General features: G+C 51.5%; 1 protein-coding gene across 5 annotated transcripts; it reads right to left on the reverse strand.

Annotated features, from left to right (window-relative positions):
- Nucleotides 1-5907: 5907 nt before the first annotated feature.
- On the reverse strand, nt 5908-12873 carry PDP2 (pyruvate dehydrogenase phosphatase catalytic subunit 2). Of its 5 annotated transcripts, none has more exons than XM_031036998.2 (2): nt 12801-12873; nt 5908-10827 (listed from the first exon to the last, which is right to left on the reverse strand). In XM_031036998.2, exon 2 carries the CDS (start codon nt 10771-10773, stop codon nt 9178-9180), a length of 1596 nt encoding a protein of 531 aa, XP_030892858.2. In that variant the 5' UTR covers nt 10774-10827; nt 12801-12873; the 3' UTR covers nt 5908-9177. The 5 variants fall into 5 exon arrangements, with proteins under 5 accessions (XP_030892858.2, XP_030892855.2, XP_030892857.2 ...); XM_031036995.2 differs by having other exon boundaries at nt 12694-12841; XM_031036997.2 differs by having other exon boundaries at nt 12718-12839.
- Nucleotides 12874-13903: the final 1030 nt, after the last annotated feature.

Below are 13903 nucleotides of genomic sequence, written 5' to 3' on the forward strand. Positions count from 1 at the left end.
TCAAGGGTCCTCCCCCGACCCCTCATCCCTTCCAGGGGCTCTCCCCTTCCTTCATCCAACGTGTCCTAGCATTTTCCCTGGAGCCAGTCCCTGCCTTCAGGGTCAGCCCCGATGGACATGGACGAGCCGGCCTGGGGGCCGCTGACTGGGGGAGAGATGGCCCTTGACCTGGCTCAGGGGGTGGGAGTTGACAAAGGCAGCCGGAGTAGGGAAGGATAGCCAGGCTGGGACAACTGCCAGGAAAATCTCAGAGGACTGGGACATGCTGTAACATACTGTGACATTTCCGTGAGGCTGGAGCACAGGTTTGAGGGAGTCCGATGGGCACCGTAGTCAAGGGTGGGAATTGAACTGAACCCAGTTACTTGTTGAGCTGGAATTGGAACCCAGTTGCTTCCCCAGCCCAGACCTCTTTCTTCTCAGCTACCCCCACCAGGGTTTTCCCTGCATTTGGCCAGGGTGGGGTCCTCTTGGTGGGGAGGGCCAGGCTGGCAAATAGGAATCTCAAGACATAACATGCAGGGTATCACAGCTGGGCCCAGGGGGACCCGGCTCACTTTGCCACAACGTAGCCACCCTCTGGGATATTCCTGCACCCACAAAATGTACTTTCTGCCCATAAAGTTCCCTGGTGGTGATAAGACACTGAGCTCTGCTGAGAGCAAAGCTTTTGTAGGGTCCCAGCAGGGCCCTGGGCACCCCCAGGCCCACTCTGTCATTTTATCTCAACTTCAGCCTAGCACCTGTCCCCTATCCAGCTTCAGCCACCATCTCCTCCCCTGGGGAGGGGAACAGGGCTCCCTTCCACCCTGCAGGCTGGCGCCAAAGTTTATGAGCCAGTGCAGAAGCCTCTGAGAGCCAAACGGGTGGAAAAAGTTACCCGGTTCTAAATCAGCCAGCCTCTGGGTGATCTCATCCCCTTCCCAATATAGTCACAGTCCCCTCCTCCCCTGCCAGCCCCTGGCCCGTGGGCTAAGTCACGAGGGAGCTGCTGGAGGGGCATGTGTGAGGGCTGGGGGTGGGGGGAGGGAAGGATTTCAACTTAGGGTCACACTGTACATTCTGTTTCATAATGTGATTTCCCACCCCACCCCCCACTTACAGTATTTCCATTTAGCAATTTCCCGTCTAATAATAACGATCTTCCACCATCATTTCTTTTCACTGTCTCTTTAAAGTCCACCCGACTTTGCACCAGAATCTCTTTGTCCAGTATGTTGAGCAAGGCCATGTCAGCGGTGTCCACTTTCTCTTTCTTACCAGCACCAGGGCCAAGGCCATATTTGTCCAGCCCCCTTTCTGCAGTTGCCTGGTCCGCTCTCTCTGATACATTCGGACAGGTGCTGGGCAGGAGAGCAGGTTTCACTGTATGGCTGAATAGTTCTGGGCTCTCCCCCAAGCCAGAGGTGACAAGCCTAGGTCAGGGAGGGGGATCAGAGACCAGTCCAGGGCCCCGAGGTCAGGAGAAGCAGGGCAGGCTGTGATCTGCTGCTCCCTCCTACCTGCTTGAGGCAAGCAACTCCTCCCCCAGTTTCCACCTGCTCTTGCCCTCCCAACCCCACAGGCCGGGCTGACTGGAGACACAAGTAAATGCCATACACAGAGTGTCCTCTGTCGCAGGCACACAGCCCCACTGCAGGCAGAAGCAGAGGCCCAGCCTCAGGGCGGGACCCCTCACAGTCCGTCCAAGTCACATCTTGCCAAATGTCCCTCCAGCTTCTGCTAGAATGCTTCCACAGACACACAGCTCCCTCCTTCCTGCCAGGCTTTAATTTAAGGGAGCAGAGAGGGCATGTTTGTTTGCTTTTTTTAATCACGTGAATTCAACAGAATTGCATGATTCAACAGATCACATGAAAGCGAAGAGGAAGTTTTGAAGTCAGATACCAGGGTTCAAAACTCAGCTCCACATTTACTAGTTTTGTGACCTTGAGCACATCAGTTCACTTTTCCGGGCTCAGTTTCACCATCTGTAAAATGGGTTCATGATACTCACTTCATATGGTTGTGAGATTTACTATGAAGGATTGGTTCATGTGCTTATGGAGACTGAGAAGTCCCATGTTCTGCTCTCTGCAAGCTGGAGGCCAAGAAAGGCAGCGGTGTGGGTCCAGTGCAAAGCTGAAGGCCTAAGAACCACCGGAGCCAATGGTATAAGTTCCAGTCAGAGTCCATAGGCCCGAGAACCAGGAGCACCAGATGTCCCAGAGCAGAAGATGAATGTCCCAGCTCAACGGACCGCACATTTTTCCCTTCCCTGGTCTCTTTGCTCTATTCCAGTCCTGGGCTAATGCCCACCCACTTCTGTGCTCAGTCTACTGTTTCAAATGCTAATCTCTTCCGGAAACAGCCTCACAGACACACCCAGAAATAATATTTTACCAGCTTTCTGGGCATCCCTTAGCCCAGTCAGGTTAACAGAAAATTAACCATCACAACTGTCAGTCAGATTGACCACTTATCAAGACCTTGCTGCACACGAATGTCAATCCCCAGTGTCACAGTTGCTAAGTTGAGCCCAGATTCAAGAGGAGGAGAATTAGACCCCACAGCTTGATGGGAGGAGTGGCAAAGAATCTGTGATCATCCTTCAAATCACAACAAGGATCAAAAGGTGGAGGGTTCCAGGCTCCCTCCCAGAGGTGACCAGGGAGGCACCCTGACTAATGGAAGAGGTGACCTCAGCTTGTGGAGGAAAGACCTCCTTCTCTTCTCTCACTTCTTTCTTCCTGTGTCATACCTGGGGAGGAGTTGGAGGAAGCTGGGGAGGAGGATTCTGAGCTTTCTCCCAAGGGTGAGGGGGAGCCTGGAAGGTTTGGAGCAGATGAGTGATACATAATATTCAAGTCCAACCAGGATCACTCTGGCTGCTGTGTGCTGGGTGGAGGTGACTGGAGGGGGCAGCAGTTGTTTGGGGGTGAGGGTGGGGGTAAAGGTGGTTTGGACCACTCTTGGGGCTGGGACAGGGGATGGGGCAGGAGGAACAGACTCCAGAGCTGGGCGGCTGTCTGTGGGGCCCGGCTGCAGGGAGCAGGAAGAGGAGGTGGGAAGGGTTCAGAGGTGTGGGGCAGTCCACCGAGGGGAGCACCCACACTGGGGGAGATTGGAAAAGGTGGCAAGCGATCCCCCACCACCTATAGCCCACCACCTGGCTCTGCAGTCTTGGGGTTTCAGCAGCCCTGTTCCCTCAAACAGGGCTAAGTGATCACAGGACAGGGTCCTTCTCCCACCCCACACTCATTCCGGGTCTGGTGAGGCTCCCTGAAGGGTGTCCCAGGCTGCAGTCCCAGGGAGCCCCTGCTCCGGCAGGGCTGTGCCTCAGGGTCTCATCTCTGGAATACTGTCCTCCCAGTCGCTCCAGCTGTGGCTGGCACCAACACGGCCAGATGGTGACATCTAGAGGCAGCCTCCTGTCTCACAGTGCTTCTGGGCAGAATCCCACAGCCTGCACGGGTGGTGCCAGCCGAGGGCTCCCCACTGGTGTTCCGGTGGTGCCATCCTCAGGACTTAGTGACCAACCACCATGCAGAGCTCAGGAAAGACCCGACTCCTCCATCCCTCCATGCCAAAGCCCAGTTTGGAGTCAGCAAAGCCCCTGGAGCCCCAAGTGAACCCACGGATACTCTTCCCTCCCACAACCAAGGAACTGTGGGCTCTGTGACATTCCCATCCCCCTACCCGCTGCGCCACTTTATCTCAGAGGAAGGGTCTTCCCAGCCGCTCAGCCAACCTCTTCTCACAGAGCCAACCCCTCACCTCCACCTCACCATCCAGGCCCATCCTATGTCCTGAGTCCCACGTGAGAATCTCTCACCTCTCCTTAGCGATGCTTTTTAAATCACTTGTGCATTTCCATCTCTCCACACCCATGGGTTTTCTGGTACCAGACACTCCTCGCCCCCTTTCCTCACACCTCTTCACAGCACTGCTCACGGTTTTCCTACTACTCCTCTGACCTCTCTTTGGCTGATCCCTCTTCCTCTGCTCCTCCCTAAATCATCCATCCCTCTGTCCATCCCCCCCTCCTTCCTCATTCATTCTACAATCAGCAGGACAGGGGGCCAGGCCTGATGTTACAGCGGTGGAGTGGGGAGGAGAAAAACAAGGACAAATGCCCCAAAGCACCTGGTTGCAACCTGCCAGGGAAGTGAAGAGATGGGGGTGGGATCTGCGGGGCTGCCCCCCACCTCCATGCTGCTGAGGAGCAAGCCACGCCCACAGTCCTTTCTGCGCTCCCTGCCTGGCCGCGCTCACTTTCCTATCCGCAGAGACCACCCGAAGGGATCCCCCTTGCCCACCCAGCCACAGTTGGCTACCTCCCCTCTCAGCCCTCACTGCACTCTCATCCCTACTTCCATAAAGACCCACTGGACCGGACCCACCCCTGTGCTTCACTCCTCTTGCTCCTTTCCCTGCTCTGTGTGGCCCATCCCCGTCGCCACTTTGCCCAGTGTCACGCCTCTCAGCCTCCCACTGGGAGGGGCCATCCCCGGAGCCTGGACCTGGGGCACACGAGGTTTGTGCAGGGTGGACTGGACAGAGAGCGGTTGGTGACAGACGTTCTTTTTGTTCATCTCCTGTAGGGAGGACGAGGTTGGGCCAGTGAGGGCTTTCCAGAATGCTGGAAAGGCAGGAAGAGTTAAGACGTGGGACAGAGCAGGTTCGGCAAAGTCCCTCCCCAGACCACTTTTCCAGACGTGAGGGAAAGGAATGTGTGCTGGCCTACTTATTGCCCCCTTGCTCCTCCCAGCCGGCCGGGCAGTTTCCCATACGGAACAGATCAGGTCAGGGGCTAGTGGAACATAGACACTCTGACCCCGAGAAGTCTGGTAAGGATTCACCTGTGCCAGAGGGAGCTGCGTGGAGCACCGGCCACCCACGATTCAGAGGGCCACCAGCCTGGGAACCACTTCAGGGCATTTAGTAGCATCAAGTAAAATAAAAACAAAAACTCTAGATATGAAGGAAACAGCATAAATTTATTTCTTCCCTTGGAAGGAGTCCGAAGAGCTCAATCTTGAAAATTTAATTCTCCGTTTCCCTTGTATTTTTTCCCCTTGTATTTTTATCGTGTTCCAAAATGATGGAATATTGGAACACATGTGTTAAGTATATCTAGCTCCTTTTCAGCACCACCTACTTCTCCATCCCATCCCCACCCACCCTGGGCCAAAACTGTGCAGTGAGTTTCATGCATTATGTTCCCTTTCTGAAGGGGCCAGTACTGGGACAAGTGGATGGACTGTGGACTTGGTTCAAATCCCAGCCCTACCACGGTGTCAGGGGCAAGTTCTTTAGTTTTATGATATTAAAGAGGGAAATTGCTCCTCTTGTTATCTTCATCAGACCACAGACATTCCCTTTTCTACCTTTCCCTCCCCCAAATCTGCTCCTCTTCAAGCCCAGATGAACCACCCTAGACCACACTGAAGTGTTAACGACTCAATAGTTGGATTGCATTTTAAGAAGCACCCACAGGGGCAGTCCTTAGGAGCTTTCTCTCTCCAGAGGCAGGGAGACAGAGCTCAGGGAGTGGGGGTGGGATGGAGGAGGGTCTTCAACACTGGAGATAGCTGCCTGGAACTTTTCCCCAAAGCTGGCCCTGCATTTAACACAAGCTCAGCAGGCCTTGGCACGGAGCGTGTGGAGTCCCTTACAACAAAAGCCTTCATTTCCTTTTCCTTCATTTCAGGTCCCCGCACACACGGTTAACACTAAATGAGGACTTTCTGTGTGGTCAGCGGCCATCAAAAATTTGCAGAGGAAACTTCGTTGGGGGTGGGGGAGGGGAGACCTTGAACAGACTAAAATGTTCCATGGCCAGATAAAGGTGGTGAATCAAAGCCTGGTCTAATCTAGTACCCTAAGGCCCGAAAGAAATTACTATTCAAACCAAAAGAAACCAAATTTCATCTTGCCTCTTTTATTTACAAGTTTCATTTAAATATCTCTAAGAGAAAATCAATGTCAAATAAGAACATTGCTATCCAGCTTAAAATACAAATGTCAGTAAATATTAAAGAACAGGGTTAATCATTTTTCCAAGTCAATGCTTGATAAGAATTATTTTCCAGGAAGCAAGTTACACATCAGGTGCCCCAGGCATAAGGGACAGAGCCTCAGCCTGCTCAGCCACCCGTGTTCCCTCTCGGTGATACACGAGGCAGTTCGCATGAGGACAGTACCACCAGCCTTTATATCCCAGCTCCAAAGCTACACCGGGGTTTTTTCTGCCAGGGGAAGGAGTCATGTTCAGAGACAAATGCACCACTTTAAGATGAAACTAGGATGGCTCAGTTCCAGGATCCTCTGGTTTAATCTGGGAAGTAGAGGCCTCCCAAGAGCTGTCAAATGAAGATAGGTTACCAGGAACTGATGGACAAAAGAGTCAAGCCAGACTCCTTCTGAACACATTTTCTTGTTCCATACAATTCATTATTCTCTTCTTTCGCTGACTCAAGTTCAAACTGTTTATATTTCACTTACGTACAAAAGGTGCCAGCTCAATCGCGTCTAACCTAACTTTTACCCAGTGTGTCCAATACGAACGATCTTTTAGGCCAATCACACTTCTGGGAAAACTAGGATTATATATTAATGTACCTCACAGTTCACATTTTCATTGTAACAAATCAGCTTTTTAAAAAAATAACAAATTAGCTTTAATGTTACAAATAATCCTTCAGAAAACTGAATCTAAGTAACTCGACCTAGCATACTAATTTGAATTTAGAACTATACCATCCTCTCTATTTTGACCAATCCCCAGAATCAGCAGTGCTGTATTATTTATATATAAAACAATATCTAAATTATGCCAATATTACCAAAGTTTCTTACCTAAACTAATACGCAGTTTAAAGAAACAAGGCATACTTTATTCAAGTTACATCCAAAATATTAAATGGTCAATGTTATTTTTTAGTTAGTTTTAGATGTCTCAAAATTGAAAGCTTTACATAAAGAAATGATACATGCTTTGGAAGACTGACAAGTGCCACCAACCCCCTCTCAAATCCCAGTGTCCTCAAGCAATAGCCCGTGTGTCTCAGAAAGGCCAATGAGACCAGAAGGGTGGTCCGGGAGACAGACATGCTGGGGCTTAACCAGGACACTCTCCTTGGAGCATTCAGGGAAAGAGCTGAGAGAGTTCACAGTGGAAAAAGGCAGACAATAAACCGGCCTTTCTTCCATCTCGATATACCGATTAGAAAGCAGGCAATATATTAGGCAGGGAGAGAACACAGATATGCTTGGAGAAGCAGGCGGGAAGTCTGTATCCTCTCAGCTGTCCCCCGAGTTACTGAATCAGATGCATTTTATGACCCACGGCAGGCTCCCAAACAGGATTCAGACAGTCTGTAATGCTCCGAGGTGCACCAGGGTTTAGCTGGCATCAAGAACAAAGCATGTCAGACAAGCAGTCTTCAGCTCCAGCAACAAACCTTCATGCAAGCACAATAGTGGTGATTCACGTTTCATTTCTCAGTCTAGGAGATCAAAAGGAACACTAATGGTTTCAGAATAAAAGGACCGAGGCTGAAGCACTGAATAGAGACGAACCCCTATCACTGAACAGTTACACTGGAAAACGGACAGGGGAATGTCCCCCAGCTAGAAGTCCCCCAACATGTGAATGAATGTCACTGGGACATGAAAAGTCAAACTCTCTTTTCTTTCAGTGGATGGCACAAGGTGGAGATGAGGAGAGGATCAACCAACGTAGTGCAGGAAGATGTAACTGTCAGCTTTGTGGGATTATATTTGTGTTTCTGTTTAGGGACACATTTCCTGTTGTTTAAATGCCACCGCAATTCACGAGAACATGAAATTTGTTCCCCAAGAAAGGAGGCACGTGGTTTAATTTGAAATCAAGACAAAGACTGTGCTGCCCACAGAAGCCATTACGGGTCACATTTTTGTTTTTGCCAACTCCTATACTAAATATGGTCTGGTCCCTGAGGAGTAGCCCGGCGGTTCAGCCCACAGTCTCGAGGCAAGTGTCCCGTCTGACAAATCTCACTCCTCCCTCTTCCCCACTGCCTCTCCGGATGCAGGCAGTCCTGGTTAGCGACTTCTCAGTCCTTCGTGTTTTCACCCGTCCAGGTTCAGGCTGAGTCTTACTTAAGTCCACAATCCACTGCATCAGCCAGTCCTGCCCACTCACCTGTCACAACTATCACCCTACGTAATCACATTTTCTCCTTCCCTGCAACTCTCTGAAGAGGGAGCCTTCCTCCCAGACAGTACTGCGCAGTCAGCAGCAGCAAAGCACGGGTAGGAGGATTAGGTGGAATTCACAGAAGAACGTTTGAGAGGTATAATCAGAAAGGCTAAGTGCTCTAAATAACCTGCGCAGAGGCTAAGCTCCGCAGGGTATTTTATTAATGCAGGGAAGGCCAGGAATCAAGGCTGAGACAGAAGTTACCTCCGAGTATGGCTCAAGGTTTAAGGGGTGAGACACAGCAGAAGGGATCACAAGCTGCACAAGGGAATTCAGCTGGTCCAGAGGCCTAGCCACCCCCGCCCCCTCAGCTGAAAATCAAGATGAGTCATTCCAAGCATGCTTACAGCAGGCCTGTTTGCAAGTTTGAGGGCTCAGTTTTAGAACAAACTAAAACGCAATGAGGATGCAGCATCACAAAGTGTTTTCACAAGTATAATCACACAAAAAAGTTAGAATATTGCATAGAAAAGTATTCTAGAATATGTTTTGTAAACCTAGGTCTTAGTAATTTAAAAATAAAAAATAAAACCTCTCTTCATAGTCTAGACGTCCGTGATTGTGAATCAGGAAAAACTGCCAAGTCTGCCGATTTTGCGGCACCTCCTCAGAAAATCCTGAAGTTGTTCATATTCCTAGAACGATAATTAAATTTACCCTTTGAAGGCTCAGGCTGACAGTCTAACAACAGTGTCTTTATAAAAGGACTTTGGCTCTGGGCCCAAGTCCATATGCTTTCAATGCTCTGCCCTCTCTACGTAGAAAAGGTGACCAAACACATGGGGACATGAAATCATTCCACTGTTTTTAAACCAACGCTGTTTCTTCCTCATGTCAGTCTGTGATTAAGCAAGCTACATCTGCTGGGCTTACTGTCTGAAGAGCCAGCTTAAGACTACGCGAAAAATGTCTTAGCAAAGCATTTAGGTTGACCTTGGCCATACGCGAGCCTCTCAACCCTCCTTGTAATATGCATCTATCGAGTCTGCGTTAAAATACACCACCATGACAGTGATGTCATCCCTGTACATCCTCGCCAAGTCCTCTGGCAACGTCAGCATCGCTGTTAGCCGCTCCGGCTCCATCTCCCCATACTCATTGGTTCCTATGGCGTGTCTGATGAGACGCGTGGCTGCGTTTTGGTCGGCTGCGTGGAGCCCCTGGGCCTTCCTCTGCAGCAGCAGGCTCTGCATGAGCCCCAGGTGGGCAGGTCTCTGGGCCAGGTCTGGCTTGTGCCGACCCAATTCGGCCAGGTGCTCCACCACCAGCCTCACCACGTCCTCGTTGCCCAGCACGTCCCACAGGCCGTCCGAGGCCAGCACGAGGAACTTATCCTGGGGCCTCAGCCGGTGGTAGGTGACCTCAGGCTCGGCAGTCAGGTAGGGTGGAGTATAGTAGTGTGGGGGGGTGAACTGGTAAATGTTGAGGGCCTCGGTGTCAAAGCCCCTCTCCAGGACACTGTGCTGCAGCTCTTTACTCCACTTCAGCTGGACGTCCCCAAAGGCCCTGCAGGGCATGAGGACGCCCAGCAGCCTGTGGTCCACGATGACCGTCCTGTCCTCTGATTCAGGGTGCTCCCTCTTCAGCCGTGACAGCTCAGCCGGGTTCCAGGCATTGTGGTCGCAAGTGAGGGGCAGACAAGACCACATGCCATTGTCTTCCTGGACCCCAAGGATGGCCCGACAGTCACCAGCGTTTGCCACATGCAAGTGAACTCCATCCACATGGGCCATGCAAGCTGTTGCCCCAGAGAAGGCGACCTGGAGTGAAAGGTTCCTTGTCATCTCATCTTCCAGGGGGGCCTGGACTTCCAGCGAGATGTCAGAATCCAGTCTCTGGAAGGAGTGCATTAATGCTTCCTTAATGTTGAGTCCCATTTCCATGTGCAGGTCAAGCAGCTCCTGCCAGTAGACACGGAGGTGATCGAGGTGCACTGACGTGACATCCTTGTAGATACTGTCCCCTGGGTGCTTGAGCCAATGCAGGATAGGCAGCAGGGGCTTCATGCTTTCCATGGCTCCCTCCATCTGTTCCAGGGTCTGCTGGGACATCAGTGACACAGCCACGTAGTAGAAGAGCCTCTCGCTCACTGCTTGAGCACACGCATGGCCACCGTGTCCGTCAAAGATGCCAAACATTAGCCCGTTGGTCTGCAGGCAGGAGGCGATACCTCGCCGGTCTTCCACTGGGGAATTGGCAGCCAGCTGGTTGCTCTCAAACCGCAGCACTGAATTTGGGACTCCACTGATGAGGTCAAGAGTCTTGTGGGCTGACTCGCCGGCTCGCAGCACTTCATTTACCTGCTGAGGGCTGAGCTGCAACTGAAAATCATCTTCCTCTGTTGATGTGTGTCTGTAGGCTTTCTGCAGAGCGACGTCACTGCATGGGACACTGATTTTTCCGGAGCCTGGTACCTGGGAAAAGAGTCTCCATCTTGCTTTATTTCTATTTGAGGCACACCTTGAATAGAAATGTCTGCCCCCCTGTAACGTGGCAATGCTGTTCCTTGCAGAATTTTTTAAGATCCAGAAGGGCAAAGTACTTGACATTATGAAACTACACCAGCAAATGTGTTCCTTCAGCAAAAGGGGCTTTCTTTAGACCTGAAAATTAAAGAGTTGAAGAAAGCTCAAATTCAATTTCTTAAAAACAACGACTTCTGAAAACATGTGCTACCATTCTGAACAAAAGCGATTTAAGATAAACTTCAAAAGAGTTGACTAAATTCAAAATACTTAGTCTCCCTACCTCCCATTACAACACATAAATAATATTCCAGAAAATGGAGAAAACGGGGTTTTTATACGTTCTCCACTCTTAGCCACTGAAGGCTTCCCCACAGGGCTTACTCCTTCCTCACAGCTGACCCAGGGGCCCCCCTTTTTCTTTTCCTTCCCAAATCCTTTCCCTTGCCAGAGCCCACGGTCTAGCTCCCATGTTCACTTTCTCTAGCAGACTGTTTAAATTTTTATTGAAGTATCTGCTTTTCCACTGTTCTGTAAGCTCCATGAAATCAGGAACCTAGGCTCCCTTACTCACCAGTGGCTTTCCCAGTGCCCGGCCCCATTCGAGGTACACAACAGGCCCTCAACTGCTGGCTTGACAGAGCACTTCCAAAGGCCCAAGAGCACACCAGGTATGACCCTAGCTGTCTGACATCAGACACACTGCTTCACTTGCCTGCGCTTCAGCTGTCTGACAGTGGGATGAGAATACCAGCCTCATGAGGTTTTGTGAGGATTTAATGAAATTTGACCCTTCTGCTCCAAAAAGGTAGTTATTACTTTTATCATTAGGTGACTCCTCTAGTCATTCTGTATACATTTTTATATAGTTGAAACCACAACTTACACCGTGGTTTTCTTTTTAAGAGCATTTTATTCATGATAATACATTTCATGCATGTGCAATACCCCATTTTGGCATAAACAATCTCAATTTACTTAACTGTCCTCTAATGTAGATTTAGAGGTCGTTTCCACTGGCTAACATTTTATGAAACACCAAACTGCACTGCCTTGCACACCAACATTTTCCCTACTTAGGTTTTAACCTACTTATTTCCCAAAGGAGGAATCAGTAGGTCAAAGGGTGTAGACTCATACTGCCAAACTGATTTCCAAAAGATTCACATCTGCTTCTACAAGGACATGAAGGGAACAGTTTCCTAGCACCTTCAACAGACTCTGGTGGCATTTTTTCTTAGGAAAAAAAAAAAAAAACCTGCTCTATTTTCTATTTTCTTGGGTGACCTAAGAGGAGCGTTTCCCACATGTTTTCGGATTTCGTTCAGGAGACCTGCCCTCTGCCAACGTTGTCTGTTGGGGCACTGGGAGCTCTCAGAACTGAGGATCGTCCTCCGCCCCCCCCCCCCCCCCCCGTCCCACCGAACTTGGGCCCGGGCGGTAGGTCAAGGACTACAGAGGGCGCCTGGCACCTCCCACCCCTCTGGGGCCCTGCTGAGAAACCAGGTAACAGTGTCCGACGCAAGTCGGTCCGCCGCAGCCGCAGCCGGGATCCAGTTTCGTGTCCCTCGAAAAAACAAACAGGTCCCAAGTTCAAGTCTCTGACCCATAGCCTCATAGATAAGAGTTCGGTCTCCGGAGTCCACCAAGCCCGATCTCCCTCAAGCCCCGGTGCGGCCACGTCCCTGAGCCCCAGCTTCCCAGCCTGAAAAACAGGCAAATTCAGTCGAGGCGCCTAACTCACAGTGGGTGCTCCAGGGGCTAAAGCAGCTCGTGCGGGTGCCCGCGTCCGAAGCCAAGGGTCCTTGGCAAGTCCGCGAGCCCACGTGGCGCGTGCGCGCGATGGGGTGACTGTGGCTGCGGGCCCGCCCCCTCACCTCACCTCACCTCACCCCGGCTCTCCACCTCATCACCTGATCCGATCCTGCGGGCCGGGGAGGACCAAGGCACAGGGGACACCCTGCGGGTGGAGGAGTCCCCAACCCACGATCGCCCCTTCCCTACCTCGGACCTTCGCTCCCCTCTCACCGGCTTGCGCCACCGCCACCCCGTCCGTCCCGTCAGTTCCACGCCTGCGCACAGTGCCGCGGCTGCCACTCCTCCCGCCTCACCTCCTTGAAGCGGCCCCTTGTGCAGATCCAGATGGAGAAGGAAGCATCCTCTCGCCGGCCCTTATTGGTTTACCTGCGGAGGCGGGCCTTTGACGGACAGAGGAATTGCCCAATGGCTAAGGAGGACGAGAGGGCGGGCAGGGCGGGAGGGACCAAATCCGGTTCCTCCCCACCCGTCCCCACCAGTCTCCTGGGCTCTAGTGGTGGGTGGGCTGAGCGCCCCGCAGGCTACTCCACCGGGCATTCAAGTGGCTGGCAACCCCACCACGTGACCTCCCACACTCTTCGCACCCCATACCGAGCAGCCCCCTCAGTTCGTTGCTGTTGTTTAATAATACCTCACGGCTTCCCCTCCATTGCTTTGCCGGCCCGTCCAGACTCCTCTCCCAGGCGTCACAGCCTTATATTCAACCACTTGGCCACCTCCCTCTGGAGGCCCTACGTACGCCTCTAACACATCTTTCCGGGGACTCAGCTTCCTGCCAAACCTGCTCTTTCTCTCCTACCCTAACCCACTAATGGGCCCGCCATCTTCCCAGGTAGCCTAAACCAGAAGCCTGGGAGTCTTTTTTTTTTTTTTTTGGAAGCTTGGGAGTCTTGACTGCTACCCTCCCCCCACCCCCGTCAGTTATCTAATCCTGTTCATTTTATCCCCCAAGTATCTCTCCAATGCATGCATTTGTCTCCGGCGACTTCACTGCCCTATTCCAATCCTCTCATCTGGTCTCCCTGACTTCAACTGCCAGCGTAGCAGCTCTTCCTCTACAGAATAGGCAGTGACCCTTCTAAAACTCAAATTCCTGCTCTAAAATCTTCATTGGTTCCCCAGGGAGCATTGGGCCTTCAAAAAACAATTACATTGGTCCGGCCACTGACAGTTACCAGAAATGGTTAGTGACCGGTATAGGCTGAGAAAGGCTGAGAACCAAGACACCAGATAATCCCTCAGTCCCTCGCCTTGTGGGATTCCAGGTATCCCCCGCTTGCTTACTAATGGCTTTACTCACTCTTCTACTAACTGTGGTAAGGCAAGTGCAGTGCTTCCCCGGAGGCAGAGAAAACCAGGAGATGACCAGAAAGGCCACTTAGAGAGCCCTGAGGAT

This window comes from Leptonychotes weddellii, chromosome 16 (assembly GCF_054177405.1).
Source record: "Leptonychotes weddellii isolate Sample4059 chromosome 16, ASM5417740v2, whole genome shotgun sequence".
In the NCBI taxonomy this organism is placed as follows: Eukaryota; Metazoa; Chordata; class Mammalia; order Carnivora; family Phocidae; genus Leptonychotes; species Leptonychotes weddellii.